This window comes from Acomys minous (genome assembly GCF_964271855.1).
Source record: "Acomys minous genome assembly, chromosome: 11".
Taxonomy (NCBI): Eukaryota; Metazoa; Chordata; class Mammalia; order Rodentia; family Muridae; genus Acomys; species Acomys minous.
The window spans coordinates 70744331-70769832 of NC_140492.1; the positions used below are offsets into that span (position 1 = coordinate 70744331).

The 25502-nt window shown below is 47.6% G+C and overlaps 1 protein-coding gene across 2 annotated transcripts in view; it reads left to right on the plus strand.

Annotated features, from left to right (window-relative positions):
- ABCC5 (ATP binding cassette subfamily C member 5) overlaps positions 1 to 25502 on the plus strand; it is an 86087-nt gene that overhangs the window by 46321 nt on the left and 14264 nt on the right. For both annotated transcript variants that reach the window (XM_084801595.1, XM_084801596.1), the window contains exons 14-25: positions 34 to 106; positions 853 to 1056; positions 1862 to 2005; positions 5720 to 5822; positions 9201 to 9385; positions 9839 to 9985; positions 10206 to 10335; positions 14461 to 14614; positions 14693 to 14821; positions 17103 to 17289; positions 20962 to 21051; positions 22805 to 22994. In XM_084801595.1, the coding sequence (XP_084657721.1) occupies positions 34 to 106; positions 853 to 1056; positions 1862 to 2005; positions 5720 to 5822; positions 9201 to 9385; positions 9839 to 9985; positions 10206 to 10335; positions 14461 to 14614; positions 14693 to 14821; positions 17103 to 17289; positions 20962 to 21051; positions 22805 to 22994 (1736 nt within the window). The remainder of the gene's footprint in view (positions 1 to 33; positions 107 to 852; positions 1057 to 1861; positions 2006 to 5719; positions 5823 to 9200; positions 9386 to 9838; positions 9986 to 10205; positions 10336 to 14460; positions 14615 to 14692; positions 14822 to 17102; positions 17290 to 20961; positions 21052 to 22804; positions 22995 to 25502) is intronic.

A 25502-nucleotide genomic window follows, 5' to 3' on the forward strand; every position in this document is an offset into this window, starting at 1 on the left:
TCCCTGATTTTCTGCCACCTTTGTGTCCTTCAGATACAACTCAGTGTTGAATAGCTGCTGCCTGCGCCCTGACTTGGCCATTCTTCCCAACAGTGACCTGACTGAGGTACAAGCCTTCTGCCCCTGACAGGTCTCCACAGCACAGTTAGCAGGAAAGGCTTTGGAGGGCTTTGCAGGGACACACCAGCATCCCCTTCTAGGAGAGCATCTCCTGGGACAGACCCACACAGGGGGCTTTGCTCTCGTGGGACCATATGTAGCAAAGCATTTGTCGATCAGCACAAGGTGTCGTCCCTGTGGATCTTAAGCATATCCCATTTGGATTCCAAATTGTTTTGATTTTACTCTGCTTAAATATATTTTAGCAGGCCATGGTAATGCATGCCCCTTTTTTTTTTGTTGTTGTTGTTGTTTTGTTTTTTCAAGACAGAGTTTCTCTGTGTGTAGCTCTGGCTGTCCTGGACACAATTTGTAGACCAGGCTGGCCTCGAACTCACAGTGATCCTCCTGGCTCTGCCTCCCGAGTGCTGGTATTAAAGGCCTGCACCACTGTACCCATCTCTCACAGGATTCTTAAAGAGTTTTTGGCAAAGGTGAAGACTGGTCAGCATTTTTGTTTTAGGATGCTCTTTCTGTGGAAGGTGTTGTGGGGCAGTGTCAGAGCCACATGTGTGTGTCTGATTGGCTCTTAGACAGTTGTAGAATGTCTCCCCAGTCCCTAGAAGGTCCACCCTGGAATCTATATAGGTGGGGACTGCAAGAGTCAGTTTGGGAAAGATGACTGGTGTGCCCGCTAAGCCCTGTTCTGTGTTTAAGATAGAGGCTTCCCTTTGCTTTCTTTTGGGCTCATAGATTGGAGAGCGAGGAGCCAACCTGAGTGGTGGACAGCGCCAGAGGATCAGCCTTGCTCGGGCCTTGTATAGTGACAGAAGCATTTACATCCTGGATGACCCCCTCAGTGCCTTAGATGCCCACGTAGGCAACCACATCTTCAACAGTGCTATCCGGAAGCGCCTCAAGTCTAAGACGGTTCTGTTTGTTACACACCAGTTACAGGTATGGGGCATCCTCTCCCAAGCTGCTCACGTAGGCTTTGGAAGAGGTGGGTTCCGGCCAGGGATCTCTGAGAAACTATATTCCCAGAGTTAACTGTTTTCATTTCCTTAGCAGATGGTCAATGTACCTTCTAGTATCTAGAAGTAGAGTCTGGGAATGAGTTGTCTGGCAGAGAGCATTGTGGTAGCATCTGTGATGAGAACAGTAAGCAGAATTTGCACTTTCTCTCCATCAGTCCATGACAGGCAGTCATTTTGGAGATCTGTTCAAGACTGTTGCTGTCTGAGTTGTCAGGTTATGTTTGGGGTCTCAGTGTCCCTTTCTGCTCCAGAAAACCTGTAAATTCTGCATGCTGTGAAAGGGTTTGAATTAGTTAATTTATTTGAGACAGAGTCTCACTGTATATCCCTGGCCTGGCTCTTGTAGTCGTTGTAGTCCAAGCTGGCCTCACCCACCTCTTCCTCCTGGGTGCTGCCACACTCAGCCAGGATTTAAAATTAATGTGAAGTCTGCGTAGCTACGCCATCAGAACATGTGAGGAATAGTGTTTGAACTGTCTTAGGGATCAGTAAACTAAAGCAAAGGTCTTGAGATTGTTAACATTCTAGACTGAAGGTTCTTTGTTTGGTGGGAAGCGGTCTGCTCTGTGCATTCGGGTCTTGATTTATTTTAACACCCTAGAATATTCTATTGTCAAACGGGCAGCCAAACCATCTCTGGTTGAGACTTACCAAAATAAGACTGGGTATTTGAATTGATTTGCATAAACGTCAGCAATTCTGCGCTTCCTTGTTGCTGTCCCCAGTACCTGGTTGATTGTGATGAAGTGATCTTCATGAGAGAGGGCTGTATCACAGAAAGAGGCACCCACGAGGAACTGATGAACTTAAATGGGGATTACGCTACTATTTTCAATAACCTGTTGCTGGGAGAGACGCCCCCGTTTGAGGTAAGGTTTGCTGGGTTTGTACAAGTCATTTCTACACAGGGAAGTGTGATTCCACCAGGGTAGGAAGAGCGAAGTTTAACTCTGTGTTTGCCAGTGGTTTCCACATGGCCACACTTCTGTGCTGGATTCACCTGGTCAGCATCCTGTGGGAATGCAGGATGAGGAGCTAAGAGCTAGAGACCGTGTCCTGGGTCTGCTCACAGCTTCACTCTGTAAGCGCTCACTAAAACTGTGTGAGGCTCTTGGGACAAACAAGTGAGCAAAGCATCAGGGGAAGGGAGTTAAATACTGTGTACATTTGGGAATGACCCATAGTGCCCTGGATCCTGATTCGGCACTTAGGTGCTCTGGTTACTGCCTTTATCAGTAAAGACTCAGGAGCCAGATGCTGGGATGAAAACCTGCTAGCTGAGAGAGGCAGAGAAAGCACTTAGCTGACCTTCCTACTCAGCTCATGAACCAGAAGAAAAAAGCCAAAGCCCTATCTTCTCCTCTACAGTATCTTAGATACGCTTCTCTCTCTCTCTCTTTCTCTCTCTCTCTCTCTCTCTCTCTCTCTCTCTCTCCCCCCCCCCCCCACCCTTGTGTACCCTTGACTGTCCTGGACTCACTTTGTAGACTAGGCTGGCCTCGAACTCACAGCGGTCCGCCTGCCTCTGCCTCCCGAGTGCTGGAATTACAGGCACTAGCTACCACGCCTGACAAACACCCTTCTCTTAGTGTCCCTCCTTTCTGTTCACTCCCTGCCAACTGGTTACTTGTTCCACCTCTAGACCTAGGGTTGACTTTATTTAATCCTGTGTACAGAAAGCTCCTGGATTAAAGGTGTGTGCTAGGGCTGAGGCACACCCAAATCACCTGCTTACAGTAAACAGAAAGCTCTTGGGTTAAAGGTGTGATACAGCTGAGCCACACCAAACAATAAGCAGGTCTTTACAGTTCATAATCTCAGGGATCACAGTGGGACCAAATACCCTGCAATAAGTAAGATACCATTTCATTAGACATTTTATTGGAGTTATGTGGCCAAATATGATCCTTTCTCACATTTAGAGGCTAAGGTGAGCGAAGCAGCTTGCTGGAGCAGATAGCTTGGTTCCCCATTTCTTTGTATTTGCACCCCCCTCCAGTGCAGCACCCCCCTCCAGTGCAGCACCCCCCTCCAGTGCAGCACCCTCTTCCAGTGCAGTACCCCCCTCCAGTGCAGCACTTTCTTCCAGTGCAGCACCCCCCTCCAGTACAGCACCCTCTCCCAGTGCAGCACCCCCTCCAGTGCAGCACCCCCTCCAGTGCAGCACCCCCGCCAGTGCAGCACCCACCTCCAGTGCAGCATCCACCTCCAGTGCAGCACCCCCTCTAGTGCAGCACCCCCTCCAGTGTAGCACCCCCTCTAGTGCAGCACCCCCTCCAGTGCAGTATCCACCTCCAGTGCAGCACCCCCTCTAGTGCAGCACCCCCTCCAGTGCAGCACCCCCTCTAGTGCAGCACCCCCTCCAGTGCAGCATCCACCTCCAGTGCAGCACCCCCTCTAGTGCAGCATCCCCTCCAGTGCAGCACCCCCTCTAGTGTAGCACCCCCTCCAGTGCAGCACCAACCTCCAGTGCAGCACCCCCCTCCAGTGCAGCGCCCTTCTCCAGTGCAGCGCTCAGAGGTGCCAGTTTTCCATGCCTCCACACAGGCCTCAAGCTAGGCTGAGTACAGCATGTGTACATCAGACCCTGGGACTGTGCTTCTATCCTGGCAGCGTCCCTTTCTCTTGGGGTCCTGAGGGTGACTTAGGCTGGGGGTTGAGCTTCCTTGTTGCTTGCAGGTCCTTTTGAGATTGGCGTGGAATGAAAGCAGGGTGTTACTGGGACCTGGCTCTCGTGTCTTAGGTCAGCCGTTCACTTTTGTGGTTTCACTGCAGCGCAGCCAACTGTGCATACCTCGTCTGTAGGGCCTTCTGATAGACTTACAGCCTTCCTGGGATCACCAGTGACATCCACAGAGACGCTCAGATCCAGACTTAAGTTCTGTGATCTGCTATGACTTCTGGAAAGCTTCGGAGTCCTCAGTTTGTGGCCTCATCTTTGCAGACTTTGAGGGGAAAGTCAGAGGGAGAGAAGCTGAAATACAGAATTGTCCAAGGAGCAGAAGATAGATACTGTGCAGCTGATAGACAGGTGACAGACTGTAGCTGGGGAGCATGCTTTCCCAATGTCACTTATGGGGCCAGCGGGATGGCTCGGCGGATAATGACTCTGGCTTTGCAAGCCTAGCCACCTGAGTTCAATTACCAGAACCCACAAAGTTGTTCTCTGACCTCCACATGTGCACCCTGACACACACACCATATTGGCTACTTATAGTTGTTGCATTAATATGTAATATGCTTCCCCCAGAGAATGGTCCACAGACGGAATATCTTTAGGCAGTGCGTTTGCTCATGCACTGCAGTAAATATATTCAGAGCCCTATCTTCTGCCCCAGATACAGCTCTATCTAGATTTCATATTTTTAAACCCCCGTTGTGTGTTTAGAAAGTCTAGTTGGTCGACTAGACTTTCATATCATGTAAGATTGAATTCAGTGATCTGCACGGAGGAGATTTTCTAAGGATGTAGCTACACTTGGGAAGGAGAACATTAAATAGATTTGTGGGTTTTCAGTTTGATGAATGCTTTTTGGTTACCACTGTGCCCTGTTCTGGGTAGTTCTAGCAGTAGGCACTGGGTAGTGGGTAGCCCTCTGTGAGAACTCACCTTTGTCTTGGAAGGATGTTAGGTCATGTAGGGTAGCGTGGTGCTTTCCTGCTCTCACAGGTAACTAACCAGGTATGGCAGTGTCCTGAGTTCTTAGAGGGCATTCTAGCTTTATTGCAGAGGTGTGTAAGTTGTCTTACAAAAACCTATCTGAAGCAGGCATGGTGGCGCATGCCTTTAATCCCAGCACTCTGGGAGGCAGAGGCGGAGCTCTGAGTTCGAGGCCAGCCTGGTCTACAAAGTGAGTCTAGGACATCCAGGGCTACGCAGATAAATCTTGTCTCGAAAAACAAAAAAACCAAACGAAAACAAAACCCGTCTGACTAGGGACAGCCATGACTAAGACTGGAACAAGGAGGGGACAAGTGCACAGTAGTGGGAACTGGGGCTGTGCGTGAGGAATGGTGATGTCAAGTGTGGCTGGAGAACGGGAGCCGTGGGGAGTAGTGAACCGGGAGAGGACCCCAGGCCTGGCTTACGGCCAGGATGCAGAGAGGCTTGGGGACCTTGTGGTAGGAGAGGCAAATGGTGGCGTCTCCGGATCTGAGTTAGCAAGTGGCAGGTCAGAGGTAGGAATGGGCACTGGGACGAATGGGAGAGCAAAATGGTGAACGTTTTGGGGGCTTAGGTCTTGAACGGCTTAGTGGAGAGTAAATATCAGTGGACTAACAGGGCAGGTTAAGTTAGTACAAGAAACTAGTGTAGATAATTGCAGGTGGCTTTCTAAAGAAAACAGGTGTGCCTGCAGGCATGGTGTCTGCCCCGTGATCCCACACGCGGGAGGCTGAGCAGGTCAGTATTCGTGTGGGCATGACACAGAAACCTGGAATAAAAAATGAGTAAGAACTTGCTATGTCTTTTATTTACGTTACTAGTTCAGAGAGTGCTTCTCAACATGTGTCCTGTAGACATCCGTCTGAATGAACATCTTATGACTGGACATCCTTTTTTTTTTTTTTTTTAATGTTATTAGATTAATTCAAAAAAGGAAGCTAGTGGTTCGCAGAAGAAATCACAAGACAAGGGCCCTAAGCCAGGGTCGGTGAAGAAGGAGAAGGCGGTGAAGTCAGAGGAAGGTAAGCACAGGTTTGAGAGTTTTGTCTGTCATTTATCAGGAGATGATGTCATGCATGTGTGTTGCATTTCTAGAATAACAAAGTCCCAAGACAGTATTAGGTGAGGGACCCAGGGTGTGCCAACAAGGAAGTAAGATGACCTTTGATCCTTGGCCTTTTCTTCAAAGGGTGCAGTCAGTTGTGGGTAGTCCCAGCTGAGTCATCCTGAGTGGGCCTCCCTTCCTCCCTTCGGGTCACCTCTGTACTTGAAGGTAGTTGTGTGTATCCCAGCTGAAGGTCAGATCCAGCCTCTGCTTCGAGGGTCAGGATCCTGGGGTGACTCTCCAGCCGCAGGGCAGATCAGGTTGGCATCTCTCCAGATGCATGGAACTCTTGGTCTCTGCTATGTGCTGTTCATGGGGCATCATGGGCGTCTAGGACTATGTGTGCTTATCTTGAGTGAGTGATGTCACTGGGTCCGGTTATCAGGAGCAGCCTTGGGCGTAGTGGGGCTCCTGACTAAGTTTTTTTTTTTTTTTTTACATTTAGAATCCCAGTTAAAGCTGAGGTGTCCAGCACACCTCATCCTCAGAGTCTGTGCTAGACCAGTAGGCTCATTGCCTGGTTCTGGTGAAATTTGCAGAGAACTCTAGAAAAGTTACAGGCAGCAGTTTTACTGCTTAGACTTCCTTGCCCAGATCTCGAGAGCCTTTCATGTCTGAATTTGAAGCACATATCACCTTTGAAATCAGAAGGAAATGCAGTTTGCTTACTGGTCTTTTTGTTGAGTCACCGTCCTAACTTGTAACTAGAATTTTTAGGACAAAAGTATGGGTTCTGGTAGCACCAATAAATGGTTCAGTCATCAGTTCCAAATATACCAAGTAATGGCGAAAACAAAGAAAGGACATTTATTTAGTGTGGCTGCCTTGGGAAGAGGTACAGACATAGGGGTCCAGTGGCCCCAAGTTCATCTCCAGGATCCTGACGTGAGCTGTAGGATTAAATGGAGGAGGAGGTGGGACAAGTGGCATGCACTATAGAGCAATCCTAGTCAGAGTGGTTCCTGCCCTTCCTTGTCTTGGTTCTGAGGGGATCTGTCTGGCTTATAAGATGGTCACTTCTGTTCTAAGGTACAGCCCTGCTTGTTTAGAAAACAGCACCCTCCTGGGTGCAAACTGTCTGTCTTGTGAGGTTTTGTTCTTCCTGGAATCCAAAGCGACTGATGTTATATATGGGTCTGGGGTTGGTCAGGGATTAACCAGCCTGATCAAGAATAATTTTAACAAAGAAGAGGCTTTTTTATTTAGATATTAGTCTCCTAGGGCTACCCTCAGGACTCTGGGATCCCAAGTTGTAGTTAGGTGCTTGTAAAGGCAAAGAAACACGAGGCTACATTCTGTTTATGTGCAGGCGTGTGTCCTGCAAGCTGAAGGTCATGCTCTGGTTCTGTTAACTATGAGCACGTTATCTTCACCTAAGGGCAACTGCTATGCCCAGATCATAGATCCCCAAAGACCACCAGGAGTCCAAGCGGTATGCAACAGCAAGGTGTCTTTATTTAAACTCAAGCCCCGAGGGCTCTTGCACCTCACCTAAGCAGCAGCTCAGTAGGCGAGCCCTGAACCACAGTTAGCCAGGGTTTTTTATCATAGTTATGACAAAGAACAGGAGTTTCCAGTTTGGCAGTTAGAGGATTGGTGGACATTTAGCAAGGTTGGGTTGGTGCTAGGGGATTGGTCAAACCTGACCACGAAATGCTTAACATCGGGCGGTTAGGTGCTTTCCTGCTGTCTCCTGATTCGCTCAGGCCTAGGGTGGATCTTTTCCCCAGAACAGATTGTGATTCTTACAGTAACTGAGGTGACCTCAAGGACAGGCCATAAGATAAAGTCTAGCAACAAGATGGAGTCACAATGGCTGGGGCTCCACACAATGAGGAGCTCTCAGCAAACATGTGTTGCAGATATTACGGTTTTCTTTCTTTTTTTAATTTTAATTTTAATTTTTTGTTAGGGTTTTCTTGAACAGGCAGGCTCAGGGTATAGGAGCAGAAGCAGATGCTAACATTATGTGTAAAAAGAGTCCTGTTAAAGTTGGACAAGGCAAGATGGTCCTTAACATTCCATCTGTCCTTGGCCCAGTGAGGCTTAGGTTAGAGGTGAGTGAAAACAAAGAAATAAAAAGGAAAGGAAGGGACGTGACTGCTCATGGGAGAGGGGGAAGCTTATTGTAGATAAAAGACATAGCCAGAGGCAGACACATCTGGAGAGTCCAGAGTGGTCATGACCTTGAACCTTATGGGGAGAAGAAGGGTAAAGGGAGAGAGAAACCTAGTGCAGCAGCTAAGAGGCCAGAGTACAGAAGAGGGGTGGGTAACCAACTGTCTGGGTTAGACAGGGCAGAGCCTCTGGGGAGGAGCAGCCCAGCCTCTGTGCTGGAACCTGGAGGCCAGGGCCACTTTGATATGTTAACTAGGCACCTCAGCTGCTGTCCTGGGGTTGTTGTTTAGACTTTTTTTTTTTTTTTTTTTTTTTTTTTTTTTGGTTTTTCGAGTCAGGGTCTCTCTGTGTTAGCCTTGGCTGTCCTGGACTCGCTTTGTAGACCAGGCTGGCCTCGAACTCGCAGTGATCCACCTGCCTCTGCCTCCCAAGTGCTGGGATTAAAGGTGTGCGCCACCACCACCTGGCTGTATAGACTTCTTAAGCACAGTAATTTAAACTGAAAACATGTTAGCCATGCCATGAAGGTTTAGGCAAATGGTCTAATGTTTGCACCTCCAACCTCGAAGGGGAATGAAATAGGCTCTGCTATTGCATTTAGTGCATGTTCCTGTGTTTCCCTGGCTGGTCCCTGTCCTTTGTGAGGCTCTGAAAGGTGGGGGTAGGGGGTGGAGTGTGGGGGATGGGGGACTGTGTGGCCTAATCCTGTAGATGGTGCTGTAAAAATGTTCTAGAAGGAGGCGATTCTGATCTGGCCTCTCCTGAGGCTGTAGGTTCCGTGGCTCCGCTTCCGCAAGCGTGAGTGAGTTTGAAGGGAGCAGGTCTGTTGAAGGGGAAATCCCCCACACAAATAGGGTTCATTTGGGGAAAATAGCATCCACCAGTCAGACAGTTCCAAACCCCACATTCTGGGAACTCCTGCCCACACTGTGCTCCAGCCTTTACAGAAGGAAGTTCAGAGCGGAAAACAGTGTAATCAGCCCAACCTACCCAATGACCTCATTGTTTGCTTATAGCTTAGCTAGTTAGCTTATGTACAGGCCAACCCTGTCTCCCGCTGCCCACCAAAGCTGCTTTCCTGGACTAAACTCAGTCTTTGGGTGGAGTGTGATCCCGACAGAGTCTTACTCCATACTGCCCCCTTCTCAGGTCCTGTGTCTATGTTCCTCTTTCCCAGGGCAGCTCGTGCAGGTGGAGGAGAAAGGGCAAGGCTCCGTGCCCTGGTCCGTCTACGGTGTCTACATCCAGGCCGCAGGGGGGCCCGTGGCCTTCCTGGTCATCATGGTCCTTTTTATGCTAAATGTGGGCAGCACTGCCTTCAGCACCTGGTGGCTGAGCTACTGGATCAAGCAAGGGAGTGGGGTGAGCAGCATGTGTGTGACAGCGTGGCCTTCCCTGTCTCCCCAGTCCTAGACTGTTCTTAGGGAAGCTCCTGTACTTTTCATTAAGAAGAAGCACTAGAAACATTATGGGATGTGCGTAATGTGCATAACTTTGTTTCATGTGTCAGCTGAAAGAAAATTTTAGAGAGAAAGCAGTGAACAGGAACGTTCCCAGATCAAGGATGCTCAGTGTAGTCTCAGAGAACAGGAAGTAAGGCCCTGACCAGCTCAGGGGCTGTAGAGCTAGTCACTGAGTAGGACAGTTGTAGGCCCTTTGTGTTCACCCACTAGAACAAGGAGAAGTGCATAGCGAGACTGCCTTGTGTTTGCCGTGCCCAGGCCCCTGGTCATTCTCTGTGTGTGGCTCTCCCCGTGACTGAACATGACCTGGCTCTCTCAGGAAACTCACCTGTGGGACTTTGCCTCCAAACAGAACACCACAGTGTACCAAGGGAACAGAAGCTCCGTGAGCGACAGTATGAAGGACAACCCGTTCATGCAGTACTACGCCAGCGTCTACGCCCTCTCCATGGTGGTCATGCTGCTCTTGAAAGCCATCCGAGGAGTTGTCTTTGTCAAGGTAGAGCACAGTGGATGGGCTGTGACGTGTGTGTGTGTGTGTGTGTGTGTGTGTGTGTGTGTGTGCGTGCGTGCGCGGGTGGCCCTGCAGACTCACTGTGCCTCCTTCTCCGGCGCTGCATGGCTGTCTGCACAGTGGTCACTGCAGGAGGAGGAAGCTGAGCCTTCCTTCCCTGGGTACCCAAGTCTCTGGGCCTGACCATCCTGTGTCTGCTCCCCAGGGCACGCTGAGAGCCTCCTCCCGGCTCCATGACGACCTTTTCCGCAGGATCCTGCGGAGCCCTATGAAGTTTTTTGACACTACCCCAACGGGGAGGATTCTCAACCGTTTTTCCAAAGACATGGATGAAGGTATCACTCATTGGTACAACCTCTCTTTGCTTTTATGCTCTGAAGTACAGCCAGTGGTCACTGCCCCTCGCCTTCCTGGGTGCCCGCTGCCCCCATAAAAAGAGAGTGTGCAGCTTTGTCTCCAGGGTCTGGTGTTTGCATCAGGAATATTTTGTCTGAGTTCTCCTTCAGCCTACGAAGGTTATGTCCAGAGAGGTTAAGTAACTTGCCCAAGGTCTATCAGGTGACCAGGTTGGGAATTGGGCTCAGATTTTTTCACCTCAAAGTTAGCTTTTAGCTGCTGTGTGGTGGTCAGCTTCATAGGAGGAGCTTGGTTCATGGGTCACAAGGCAGTGTGAGGGGACGGCCAGAAGTAAAGGAGCCGGGACAGACTCAGTACCAGAACCTGTGCATAACATGTTTCTACACCTGCATACATGCAGGCACACCGTGCACATTTACACAGACACATGCACACTCAGACATGCATATACAAACACACACATAGAACACACATGTACATGCATGCAATACACATGTACACAGATGTACAGACATATGCACACTCAGATATGCATACCCATACACACACGTGCGCACACACATGTATATACAGACGTACAGGCACATGTACACTCAGACATGCATACCCACACATACACAGGAGCACACACATGTATATACAAATGTACAGACACATGCACACTCAGACATGCATACCCACATATACACAGGAGCACACACATATACATGCATGCATATACAGATATACACAGATGCACAGACACATGCACACTCAGACATGCATACCACCATACACACACACAGGAGCACACACATGTACATGCATGCACACACAGGTGTACAGACACATGCACACTCAGACATACATTCCCCCTACAGGAACACATACAGGTACATGCATGCACATACAGATGCATGTGCGCGCACACGCACACACAAGCAGAAAGACAAGATCTAGACTTGTTGGTTCAGTCCTTGCACTGGAGTCTGAGGTGGAAGGATTGTGGGTTTGAGGCCATCTTGAGCTTTATACTTAGACTCTGTCTCACAAGGAAGGAAAGAAAAACAGCAGCGCTTGTGACACAGCTGTGGTTTTCATGAGGATGCCTCTGCCCAAAGGCAGGGGGTAGGGAAAGTAGCTAAAAGGAGGTGGAGACATTGAAGGTTCTGTACACTTCTTTGATGTTCACGTATGTTTAGATTTTTCTTGTGTTGGTAAGAGCATAGGAGATCTTTGTTTTGCTTTTTGTGTGTTTATTTTCCAAGTATTTTATGTATGCATTAAATAAGGTATTTAGAAGCAGTAGGAAAAACTGAACGAGTGGGGAAGGATGGAGGAGGAAAGAGAAAAGATGGAGGAGGAAAGAGAAAGGATGGAGGAGGAAAGAGAAAAGATGGAGGAGGAAAGAGGGAAAGGATGGAGGAGGAAAGAGAAAAGATGGAGGAGGAAAGAGGGAAAGGATGGAGGAGGAAAGAGAAAGGATGGAGGAGGAAAGAGAAAAGATGGAGGAGGAAAGAGAGAAAGGATGGAGGAGGAAAGAGAAAAGATGGAGGAGGAAAGAGGGAAAGGATGGAGGAGGAAAGAGAAAAGATGGAGGAGGAAAGAGAAAGGATGGAGGAGGAAAGAGGGAAAGGATGGAGGAGGAAAGAGAAAGGATGGAGGAGGAAAGAGAAAAGATGGAGGAGGAAAGAGAAAGGATGGAGGAGGAAAGAGAAAAGATGGAGGAGGAAAGAGGGAAAGGATGGAGGAGGAAAGAGAAAAGATGGAGGAGGAAAGAGAAAGGATGGAGGAGGAAAGAGAAAAGATGGAGGAGGAAAGAGGGAAAGGATGGAGGAGGAAAGAGGGAAAGGATGGAGGGGAAAGAGAAAAGATGGAGGAGGAAAGAGGGAAAGGATGGAGGAGGAAAGAGAAAGGATGGAGGAGGAAAGAGAAAGGATGGAGGAGGAAAGAGAAAGGATGGAGGAGGAAAGAGAAAAGATGGAGGAGGAAAGAGAAAGGATGGAGGAGGAAAGAGGGAAAGGATGGAGGAGGAAAGAGAGAAAGGATGGAGGAGGAAAGAGGGAAAGGATGGAGGAGGAAAGAGAAAAGATGGAGGAGGAAAGAGAGAAAGGATGGAGGAGGAAAGAGAAAGGATGGAGGAGGAAAGAGAAAGGATGGAGGAGGAAAGAGAAAGGATGGAGGAGGAAAGAGGGAAAGGATGGAGGAGGAAAGAGAAAAGATGGAGGAGGAAAGAGGGAAAGGATGGAGGAGGAAAGAGAAAAGATGGAGGAGGAAAGAGAAAGGATGGAGGAGGAAAGAGAAAAGATGGAGGAGGAAAGAGGGAAAGGATGGAGGAGGAAAGAGAGAAAGGATGGAGGAGGAAAGAGAAAAGATGGAGGAGGAAAGAGGGAAAGGATGGAGGAGGAAAGAGAAAGGATGGAGGAGGAAAGAGAAAGGATGGAGGAGGAAAGAGGGAAAGGATGGAGGAGGAAAGAGAAAGGATGGAGGAGGAAAGAGAAAGGATGGAGGAGGAAAGAGAAAGGATGGAGGAGGAAAGAGAAAAGATGGAGGAGGAAAGAGAAAAGATGGAGGAGGAAAGAGAAAGGATGGAGGAGGAAAGAGGGAAAGGATGGAGGAGGAAAGAGAGAAAGGATGGAGGAGGAAAGAGGGAAAGGATGGAGGAGGAAAGAGAAAAGATGGAGGAGGAAAGAGAGAAAGGATGGAGGAGGAAAGAGAAAGGATGGAGGAGGAAAGAGAAAGGATGGAGGAGGAAAGAGAAAGGATGGAGGAGGAAAGAGGGAAAGGATGGAGGAGGAAAGAGAAAAGATGGAGGAGGAAAGAGGGAAAGGATGGAGGAGGAAAGAGAAAAGATGGAGGAGGAAAGAGAAAGGATGGAGGAGGAAAGAGAAAAGATGGAGGAGGAAAGAGGGAAAGGATGGAGGAGGAAAGAGAGAAAGGATGGAGGAGGAAAGAGAAAGGATGGAGGAGGAAAGAGAAAAGATGGAGGAGGAAAGAGAAAGGATGGAGGAGGAAAGAGAAAAGATGGAGGAGGAAAGAGGGAAAGGATGGAGGAGGAAAGAGGGAAAGGATGGAGGAGGAAAGAGGGAAAGGATGGAGGAGGAAAGAGAAAAGATGGAGGAGGAAAGAGGGAAAGGATGGAGGAGGAAAGAGGGAAAGGATGGAGGAGGAAAGAGAAAAGATGGAGGAGGAAAGAGGGAAAGGATGGAGGAGGAAAGAGGGAAAGGATGGAGGAGGAAAGAGAAAAGATGGAGGAGGAAAGAGAGAAAGGATGGAGGAGGAAAGCGGGAAAGGATGGAGGAGGAAAGAGAAAGGATGGAGGAGGAAAGAGGGAAAGGATGGAGGAGGAAAGAGAAAGGATGGAGGAGGAAAGAGAGAAAGGATGGAGGAGGAAAGAGGGAAAGGATGGAGGAGGAAAGAGAAAAGATGGAGGAGGAAAGAGGGAAAGGATGGAGGAGGAAAGAGAGAAAGGATGGAGGAGGAAAGAGGGAAAGGATGGAGGAGGAAAGAGAAAGGATGGAGGAGGAAAGAGAAAAGATGGAGGAGGAAAGAGGGAAAGGATGGAGGAGGAAAGAGAAAAGATGGAGGAGGAAAGAGAAAGGATGGAGGAGGAAAGAGAGAAAGGATGGAGGAGGAAAGAGAAAGGATGGAGGAGGAAAGAGAAAGGATGGAGGAGGAAAGCTGGAAAGGATGGAGGAGGAAAGAGAAAGGATGGAGGAGGAAAGAGAAAGGATGGAGGAGGAAAGAGGGAAAGGATGGAGGAGGAAAGAGAAAGGATGGAGGAGGAAAGAGGGAAAGGATGGAGGAGGAAAGAGAAAGGATGGAGGGGGAAAGAGGGAAAGGATGGAGGAGGAAAGAGAAAGGATGGAGGAGGAAAGAGGGAAAGGATGGAGGAGGAAAGAGAAAAGATGGAGGAGGAAAGAAAGAGAGTAAGGATGGGGGAGGAAGGCCGCCTCAGATAAGACAGTGACAGCAGCGGGTTTATTTTTCTTTGACAAAACTGCTAAAGTTAGTATCTCAGACCCCAGAAATTTCATGGAGCCTTAAAAAAAAACTATTTAGTTCCATTTTCCTTGCTTGCGTGTTCCACCGGTCTGACACGTGTTCTCTCCTGGTCTCTGCAGTGGACGTGCGCCTGCCATTCCAGGCTGAGATGTTTATCCAGAATGTGATCCTGGTGTTTTTCTGTGTTGGAATGATCGCAGGAGTCTTCCCGTGGTTCCTTGTGGCCGTGGGGCCCCTCCTCATCCTCTTCACAGTGCTACACATTGTCTCCAGGTAAACAGGATGCATGCAGGCCCCACGAGGCCATGATAGCTGGTACCCCGCTGTGACATGGACCGCGTTCTCCCGCAGGGTCCTGATTCGTGAGCTAAAGCGTCTGGACAACATCACGCAGTCTCCTTTCCTCTCCCACATCACGTCCAGCATCCAGGGCCTTGCTACCATCCACGCCTATAACAGAGGGCAGGAGTTTCTACACAGGTTAGTGCTGATGGGGGCCGAAGGCTTTGACGGGAGCTGGCATCTCGACAGCTACAGTCACCAGAAGAGGCCGTTCAAGGCCAGAGCCTGGGATTGGAAAGCTCACCCCAAAAGATATGCCAGACTGTCTCTGATGAGTCTTAGGTACTTGCTAAGACTGTTTCTGAGAGGATTACAAGACAGAAACACAGACCAGGAGACGAGTATGGATATACACTGCCCACACTGACAGTGCACGCGCGCACGCCTGTGCACTTAGCTATCTCTGAAAGGATATGTAAGAAATGGTAGCTGTCTGTGGAAAAAAGAATCAGGTACCCAGAAATTGGTAAGAAAAAGACTGACTTTTTGTAGTGTGTTTTACAACTTTGTATAGCACTTGCTATGTAAGTGAGAGGATGGGCCGAGAACTCACGTAATCACCAGATGGGCATGGTGGGGCTGCCCGCCTATAATTTCAGCTTTAAGGCGCCAAGACAAAAGATCCCCAGAGTGAGCTGGCAAGCTCTAGGTTTGATTGAAAGACCCTTCCTCAGTAAATAAGGTGAGAAAATGATCAAGAAAGATTCCCCGAGCCTTCACAGGCACACATGTACACACATGCACATAGACACATAAAAAAATACTAAATGCCCCCCCTGCTAACTCCACCCCACCCCCATGTGTGTGCTGCCTGGTAAAGTAAAAATTAAGTCATTTTTACATGAAAAAAGTAGAGAAAAAAAGTTAGGAAAAATACAATGACTCAGAGAAAGCCTTCTTAGTGTAAGATAATGACCTGTGCAGTGTTTTCATGGGAGGAGTGTGCAGTGGTACTGTCTGGCACTCTTTACATTTTCTTCTTCTTTTTTTAAAGATTTATTTATTTATTTATTTATTTATTTATTATACAGTGCTCTGCTTGCATGTACTCCTGCAAGCCAGAAGAGGGCACCATATCACATTACAGATGGTTGTGAGCCACCATGTGGTTGCTGGGAATTGAACTCAGGACCTTTGGAAGAGCAGGCGGCGCTCTTAACCACTGAGCCATCTCTCCAGCCCTTCTTCTTCTTTTTAAGTTGCATTTTTTCCTAAAGATTTTATATTTTACTGTAAGAAAGAAGAGTAAATTTTTTAAAAAAGTAGCAAAGCACATGTGCCTAGCAAAACTTCCTTGCTCGAGCTCTGCTTGTTTGATGAGGTGCAGTGCTCCCTTGAGCTCCGCCTGTCCGAGGTGCTAAGCCTCCTGGTGCTGGTGATGCCTGCTCCATGGCGGAGGGTGCTGCCTGTCTCCCGCTGCTGTGCTTTGGTCACAGGCTTCTTGGCTCTGTAGCCCTGGGAAACAGTTTTGCTCTGCAGTAACTTGTCCACACACGCAGCAGCTACAGTTGCTCTGAGGGTTTAGCATTCTTGGCCGTGGGCTGCCTCTGCTGCCTGCCTTTGAACTCTCTTGTTTTGAGGAAATGACCTCTGACCTAAAATATTTTTCTAAAGTTGACTACAGCCTGTGGATTTGGCCTCCTTGCTTCTTATGTGTAGATGTTTCTCCCTCATGTCTTTAGCTTTTACAAAATGTTATTTACCCCCTCCCCCTCCTCCTCCCTCTGTGTGTGTGTGTGTGCATGCTTTAATGAATATATGTAGCCTACATGTATGCAGGAACCCTAGAAGGCCAGAAGAGGGCGTTAGGTCCTCTAGAACTATATGTAGCTATGTATGGTTGTGAGCTGCCTTGTGGGTACTGAGAACCAAACCCAGTTCCCCTGCAAGGACAGTATGCTAAGCCATCTCTCTAATCCTTAGGCTTTTCATTTTTTTAATGACATGGTCTCAGCCATGTGGTGGTGACACACACCTTTAGTTCCAATACCTTGGAGGCAGAGACGGGGATCTTTGTGAGTTTGAGGCCAGCCTGGTCTACAGAGCAAGTTCTAATAGCCAGGGCCACACAGAGAAACCTGTCTGGAAGAAAAAGTAATTCCCTATGTGGACCAGGCTGGCCTCGAACTCACAGAGATCCACCTGCCTCGGCTTCCTAAGTGCTGGGACTAAAGGCGTGCGCCACCACCCTTCCTGACATCTTTATGTAGGTTTTAGTGTTTCTCTAGGCTAACTGGTGTCAGAACAGCCTGTATCCTCATGCGAGGCCTGCGCTTCTGAAGCCTCCCCATCACTCTCTTGGTTGAAGACCAGGAAGTGCGTGCTTTCCGTGCTCTCTGTGGTCCACGGAAGGTTTGGCTTCAGCCCCTGAGTGGGGTTATGCGGTATTTTATCTGTCCCTTTGCCATCTTCCTCACAGGTATCAGGAGCTATTGGATGACAACCAGGCTCCTTTTTTCTTGTTCACCTGTGCGATGAGGTGGCTGGCAGTGCGGCTGGACCTCATCAGCGTTGCGTTGATCACCACCACTGGGCTGATGATTGTTCTCATGCATGGACAGATCCCCTCAGCCTATGCGGGTCTTGCCATCTCTTACGCTGTGCAGGTCAGTATCGGGGTCGCAGGTATTTGACTAGGAACCAGTGCTGGGGAGTGGAATCCGGAATGAAAACAGTCTGCTGAGTGTGGTAAACTCACGCGCTTGTTCTGACAAAGGATCTCACTTTGTAGCCCTGGCTGACCTGGAACTCCTTATCTAGACCAGGCTAGCCTCGAACTCAGAAATCTGCCTGCCTCAGCCTTCTGAGTGTTAAAAGTCTTTGCCACATTGCCTGTCTGGCACAGAAATAATTGCAGTTTGGAGGCAGAGACAACTGGATCTCTGTGATTTGAGGCCAGCCTTGTCTACATAGCAAGTTCCGGGACAGGTAAGTAGGACCCAGTCTCAAAAGAAAAAAAAAGAAATACATGTTATCTTCATAAGGAAACACTGACAAGTGACCTCATAACGATAGATATGTTTGCCGCCATCTCACCTCTGGTATGGTTCTAGTGTTCTAAGTGTTACACCACCCCGTTGACTGCTTGCATGCACTTCCTGTTTAGAATTCTGTCCTTCCCAGTCTTCTAAGCCAACGCCTTCTCTTTTTTCCTGGGGATGATTAAAGGCCTCAAATAGCTCAAAATGAATTTGAGAATCTGACTACTGACTTCTTAAAAGTTTTGGTTTTTGTTGCTAATGTTTTAAATAAGTTCTTTTTGTTTCTGGTTTTTTGAGACAGCTTTGCTTGTCCTGGACTCACTTTGTAGACCAGGCTGGCCTCGAACTCACAGTGATCTGCTAGCCTCTGCCTCCCAAGTGCTGGGATTAAAGGCATGTGCCACTGCGCCTCGCTCAAGATGTTTTTTGTTTTTAAATAATTAGATTTTAAAAGTGTTTTATTATTTTTCTCTTTTTTACATATATATTTATATTTTTATACATAAATATAATAAACTACATATAGCAAGAAGAACCACAAAAACAATCAGGAATTATAAAAATATTACATTCATAATGTTTTGGCTATTTGGCTACCTTGAAGAAAACATCTCAACTATCTTGGTGAGTCCAAAATTCTGAATGTAAATCAATATCTATCATAGCTCATCTATCTAGACCTAAAAACATCTTAACCACTAAACAGTTAATGCCCAGCAGCGGCTCTGCAGAGGTCCACAAGTTTCCTATGGCTGAGGCTGTAAAAGCGGCTTCTGGCTGGAGACTGCATGGGGGTCATAAAAGGAGGCTCTTTGATCTGTAGACAGGCCTCTTTGCAGAGATCTCCAGTAAGTTGGTGTAAACTTAGGCTTATAAGCTGTAGAAGGCTGATGGCCCTGAGTCTGCTAACTTATTTGCGAATCTACAGAGAAATAAGAAATAAGAAAGAGATAGAAAATAAACCACTCACACACATGCATTCAAGAGAAGAGGCGGGTGAAGTCAGGCATCTTAACTTTAACTGAAGTTAAGCTTCCCAATTTTCAGCCCTGATTATTGTATAAGACCATACTTATACTTCTGAGAAAAGGGAATTACCTCATAGTCAAGAATACAATTAATCACAAAACAGATGAATTCTAAAATATAACAGGTTACGTGTTTTAGAGCTAAGCATTTCTTATCTATGTATCCATTACATAAGTTCATAGTGAGTTCAGTTCAGAATGACAAAGGTTGACAGGGCCTAAGGTTAATAGGGTCTGAAACTTACAAGAGTAAGTTTCAGTTAAGACAGACCTAGCTATACATTATCCAGCTATCTCTTAGTTCATTATGAGCTCAGGACAATAATTTTATCTGTCTTTCATTCTAAGAAACAGAGTAAATTCAGACATATCTAGGTAGCTTCATTCCACTTAGGTTCATAGCAAGTTTAAACAAACTTGCCTATATTTATGGTGAAATACCAGGATTCGTGGAGCCTTCTGCAGTAGAGGCTTATCTGAAGCCACAAATCTGCTACAAGGCTATCCTTGCTGAGAGGCATCTGGAGGTCCACAAAGGTATTTATTGCAGCCATAAATTAACTTTATCTTTTAAAACTATTTGAATCAAATCAGGGATTAATTCATCTGAATAACAAACAGTGCATCTTCAACAAGATCCTGTAGGAAGTTTGCTCAATCAGAGCTGGTCAGTACCCAGAAAATACCAGTTCACACCAATGCCAGACATGTTTACTTTTGGTTTTCCAAGACAGCGTTTCTCTGTGTAACTTTGACTGTCCTGTACTTGCTTTGTAGACTGGGCTGGCCATGAATGTAGTCCTGGCTGTCCTAGACTCACTTTGTAGAGCAAGCTGGCCTTAGACTCAAAGTGATCCACCTGCCTCTGCCTCCCTGGGTGCTGGGATTAAAGGCATGCACCACCATGCCCGGCTCTAATGCCAAATTTTAGAGAGATGCAGCAAAGCACAATTGACAGGGTAGTCAGAGGTTGGAAGCAATTCTGGGGTACATCACGATACAGACCTTGCAAATACTGGATCACCTCCAGAGGTCTCTCATGTCTACTGGACTTCCCCAAATCAATGGCTCCTGACAGCATGTCAGAGGCTGGAAGTAGTTTGGGGGTGCATCATGGTACAAGACCTTGGAGAAACCAGATCACCTCCTAGACAGCCCACATGCCTAGTGAGCTCCCTTAACAGGGTGGCTCTTGGCACTAAACAACTAAGTTCAATTGTAAGACTAAATTATCAGGTCTTCAACCCCATCAGAGACTTGAGAAGGAATAAAAATTAAATACTTGAGTAAACCAGAAGTGCAGGTTAGCAGCTTCCAAAATGGAAAAATGACAGAGACAGTTTGCTGCCTAGACAGTCACCCAGAACTCTCCGTAATGTTGTAGCATCGTCTTCAGCCTTCTGGCCCAGTATATCTGACAAACATATTTGTGAGGTTACTTAAAGATGTTTTGACATCAGTCCAAAAAAGTAATTTCTATCACATTTTAAAAGTGGTATTGGAGAGCCAGCCGTGGTGGCCTCATCTTGAAAACCAAAAACCAAACCAAAACAAAACAAAAAAAGTGGTATTGGAGTTGTTATAATTTAGACAGATACATGCAGAAACACTTAATGATATCATGCTGGAGCACTGGGGCCCTGCTTCCACAGAACACAGGAAGTGGAGCAGACGAAACACACATGAAGCTTCCACAGAACACAGGAAGTGGAGCAGAGGAAACGTACAGGAAGCAGTGCTGACCATATTGAGATATGGGAGGTTTTTATACGACTGTATTGTGTGCTTTTTGGATTTTTCTATATTGCAAAGATAAAAATAAGGCAGATGAACTCCAGAGAGCTGTGTCTTTATGGATGTCCAGGTGTCTGTGTAGACCTGCTAGCTGCCTGTATGTCATGTAGTAGTCTGCGGTGCATGGGGCCCTGTTGTCTCATGTCACCTTCCTGCTTTCAGAAGTTGCTTACAGGTTGGACTCGGAGGTAAAGTAGGTGGTTCAGAAGCCACCCAGCCTCAGATGCGCGTTACTGGGAATACAATAGCCGGCTAGAAGCCCTTGGGGTCCAAGAGTGCAGAGACTCAAGAGCCAGGTGCTCACGTGTGTGCTAAGTACTGTGTTTGATGAGGGCAGCGGGTATGGCAGTAAGTGCAGGAAAAGCGCCAGGCCCTGAAACCTCACGCTGCTGTGTGCGTGAGCTCCCATGGCTCCTCCCTCGCTGCCTGCCCTGCACTGATGCCCGTTCTCTCTCGTTTTGCTTCTGATTTTCAGCTAACGGGATTATTCCAGTTTACGGTTCGGCTGGCCTCTGAGACGGAAGCACGGTTCACCTCCGTGGAGAGGATCGACCACTACATAAAGGTCAGGGCAGGGCAGGCCTTTCTGGAGTGCTTGGGTTCCTTCTGTCACGGGTGGTGGGTGAGGAGGAGCCGTGCGGCCTCCGCCTCTTCATCCCCTGTAAGAGGATCAGTGGGAACACCATCAGAGTTCCTGAGTTGTCTGATGAATTCTGTCCAGTGGAGAACCCAGGTTCACTGCTGCTCTCTGGGGTTAACAGTGACAGATTCAGAAAGCGTGTCTTTCAGTTAAGCTAATAATGAATGACACATTTACCGTATACTGTTTAAAACCATGAGCCATTTTTTTACATTTAATTTTTTACTTGTTTATTTTTGTGATTGTGTTTTAATGGCAACATTTCCCCCCTTTTTCCCTCCAACCCCTGCCCCCCATATGCCTCTCCCCAATCTCCTTCAAGTTCACAGTCTCTTTTTCATCACTTGTGATCGCGTACATATAAGTACTTGTATATACATATATTCCCAATATGGCCTTGAGTTATATCTGTAGCTGGATCCTCAGGAAGGTTGCCTCTGGGCCCTGTGTCTGAAGTACAGACAATACATGACTTTATTCTTAGTCTGGCCTAGTTGTCCTTTGCCGAGGATGGCCACCAGGGCCCCTTACTGAGCCTTCGGCAGAGATGAGCATGGATCTCCTCTCTGGAGGCTGACGTCATTGGTCTGGGGTAGGAGCCAGGCTCTGCAGTGTTAAAGCTGCTCAGTGAATTCCAACTGTTATCCCATATAGCTTAGAAACAAGTAGGTTTGGCCACTACTGAGAATATTGGCTCTTCCACCCTCCCTCACGAGCCTCTCAGTTTTGCCTTGAGGTTGTGTCTCGCTTGTGTCCTTCCAGAAACTGTAAAGTGATTTTGTGTAGAAAGAAGCGTTGCGGGGGGTGGGGGGGAGTGAGGATTTTCAGGGTGGCTTGAGTGTCAAAGTCACACATACACACACACTCATGAGTGCGCACACATGCCTGCTCACGCACACTTGTACACTTACACACACAACTCACACTCCCCAAATACTAGTTAGGTGTGCTTTACGTTAATGGTATGAGGTCAGTACTGCCATGGGTGGATAGGTCACACTGCCGTGGGTGGATAGGTCACACTGCCATGGGTGGATAGGTCACACTGCCGTGGGTGGATAGGTCACACTGCCGTGGGTGGATAGGTCACACTGCCGTGGGTGGATAGGTCACACTGCTGTGGGTGGCATAGCTGGAACCGCAGTCTGTATTTCTTGGATTAGCCATCGTATTTAGATGCTCAATAAATGTTGAATGGGGCAGGAGATGGCTCAGAGGTTAAGAGCACTGGATGCTCTTCCAGAGGTCCTGAGTTCAATTCCCAGCAAACACGTGGTGTCTCATAACCATCTGTAATTAGATTTGGTGCTCTCTTCCGGCATGCAGGTGTACATGCAGACAGAGCTCTGTTAAATGTTGAATACCTTACCTCAGTTTTAATCAGGCCAGTGGCATTCAGTTTGCTGAATTCTCTTTCAGGTGGAATATTGTCAAAGGATTCCAGTGAAAACTCACTGAGGGAGGGAAGGCCTCGTGTTCTACCCTTAGCCTTCACTTCCCTCAGCCCATGGCAGTGTTGTGTGAACAGACGCTTGCAGACCATGGCAGTAGCCATGTGCTGTGTCTCTGTCTGGGTTGATGCAGGGGTCATGGAGGCAGCTGCCTTGGCTGCTGTGCTTGCCCTCTCTGATAAGCCCTGCTGCGCCACAAGAATCTGAAGCGCTCGCTCTCTCCTCAGACTCTGTCTTTGGAAGCACCTGCCAGAATCAAGAACAAGGCGCCTCCCCCTGACTGGCCCCAGGAGGGAGAGGTAACCTTTGAGAATGCAGAGATGAGGTACCGGGAAAATCTCCCTCTGGTCCTTAAGAAAGTGTCCTTCACCATCAAACCCAAGGAGAAGATCGGCATCGTGGGGCGCACAGGGTCAGGTGAGGTGGCACTGGTCTCTGGAGAAGGGTTGGGTCTTTGCTCAGCACACAGCAGCTTATCAGTGATCACTTTCACCTTTACAAACCGAATCCATGATACAAGAGTCACTATCTCAGGCCCCTCGGAAAGCACCTGTTGGCTTTTTTGTTGTTGTTGTTTTATTTTTTGTTTTTGTTTTTGTTTTTTTTTTGAGACAGGGTTTCTCTGTGTAGCCTTGGCTGTCCTGGACTCACTTTGTAGACCAGGCTGGCCTCTGAACTCACAGTATTCTCCTGCCTCTGCCTCCCAAGTGCTGGGATTAAAGGTGTGCGCCACCACGCCCAGCTCTCAGCTGGCTTTTTAGCCTTGCTCCTTGGACAGGCCGTTCTTTCTCAGCCACATTTTCAGAACGGAATACTTGGAGCACATGGCAAAGTCCAGTAGAAGAAAGCACCAGAACCTGTGACCACAGATGACATTTGATGGATCTTTTGTTAGTGTTTTTCTATTAACACATTTTTAAGAGTGTGGTCATTTTGTATACCAGTTGTGTGGCTTCCCAATGCAACTTAACAGTTGTTACATAACTGTAATATACTATTCTATTTATTGGATGTACCATAATTCACATTTAACCATGCCAAGTCTGTAGAGAATTGAACCATTACCAATTTTTCTTTTTCTTCTTTCTTTTTTTTAATTTTTAAAAATTTTTTCCGAGACAGGGTTTCTCTGTGTAACAGCCCTGGCTGTCCTGGACCGCTTTGTAGACCAGGTTGGCCTCAAACTCAGAGTGCTGGGATTAAAGGCATGCGCCACCACCACCTGGCCAATTTTTCTTTTTCTTTTTTTGGTCTTTTGAGATAGGGTTTCTCTGTATATCCCTTGCTTTCCTAGACTCGCTTTGTAGACCAGGCTGGCTTCGAACTCACAGATATCCACCTGCCCCTGCCTCCTGAGTGCTGGGATGAAAGGTGTGTACCACCACGCCTGGCCTTCCAGTTTTTCTTAACTAGTGCTACAACCAAAATATCCTTGGGCTCTCCTTTTGTTAGAATGTGACCACTGCCTCCTATTTGCCAAAAGTTTAGACAACTGTAGATAAGGAACTTGTGTCCCTTTGAAGGCAGAATTTGTGTTATTGATCTGGTATTAGTTGTGAAGAAGTAAAGAATTACGCTTTGCTCAGCACTAAGGAACTGAGGCAGGAGGATCACTACAAGTTCAAACAGGCTTGGGGTATATAGACTCTATCTCAACAGAAACAAACACGATTGGCATTCTTGCTAACGTTTCACATCACTCTTACTCTTAGAAATGCGTTTCTGTGTTGTGGGAGCATTTCCTGTGCCTCCTTTATCTAGGCAAGGAGAAGGTAAACAGGTCCTCTGGTTGTAACAGCCATTCAGTTCTAGGAGAGCTGGCCTGCTACGTTGGCTTCCCAGCTTGTTTCAGGCAGATGACTGTGACGATTGCTGCGTCCGGCTTCTAGAGTTCCTAGGGTTTCTGGTAAACACTTAAGTAGCGGCCAGTCCTAAAAACAGGTCTGATCCCAGCCCCTGCTGCAGCTGTGTGGAATGGTCGGGAAGGCCAAGAACTTTCTTCTGTTCCTTTCACTTGTATTTGAGGACAAGACCTTTAGTTTAGACTGACCGCAACCTCGCTGTGTAGCTGACCTTGAACTTCTGATCCCCCTGCCTCCACCTTTGAAATGCTGGCAGGAACAGGCGTGTGCCACCACGCTCATTTTCTGTGATGCTCAGGTAGACACCGAGGTTTCATGTCCTAGGCAGGCACACCACCAACACTATAGCCTACTTCTGTTTCTGACTGATTTTTTTAAAATTCATTGTCCCAGTCAAATGGTTAAAAGAGTGATTGACTGCAAAAAGAAAAAAGATTTTCCCCTGCCCCCCAGGATAAATGTATTAAGGTTCTCTGAAGGAACTGTGTGTGTATGTGTATAACTGTATAAAGATTTATTGAAGTGGCTTAAAGGCAGTGTATGGCTAATTCAACAGCAGCTGTCACAGATGGAAAGGCTGTGAATCAGTGATCGACAGTCCAGCAATATGGGTCTTGCTATTTGCTTGATCATTGAACTCCCCTGCTGAAGTCACCTCTTGATGAGCATTTACATGGAACACAAGTATCTTCAGTCCTTCACCCATTTGGAGAGCTCTGGCCACACACTTCCCCCCAGGTGTCTTTCTCACCAGGATTTCCAGCCCTACTCTTTCTAAGTGCCTGACTCTCTGTCGAGTCTCTTGGCCACAGCCTGTGAATCATGCTTCTGGCCGTTTCTCCTTCCAAGCAAAGGGCACGACCGTGTACTAACCGGAGTTCCGCCCACTGTAAAGATTTCCCTTCCTTGCTAACTGTCTTAGTTAACAGTTCTCTTGCCATGAGGAGAGACAGTGACCAAGGCAACTTACAAAAGAAACAGCCAACTGGGGGCTTGCTTACTCTTTCAGGGTTAGCGCCTGATCACGATGGCTGGAGCACGGTGCTTGCAGGCAGACGTGGTG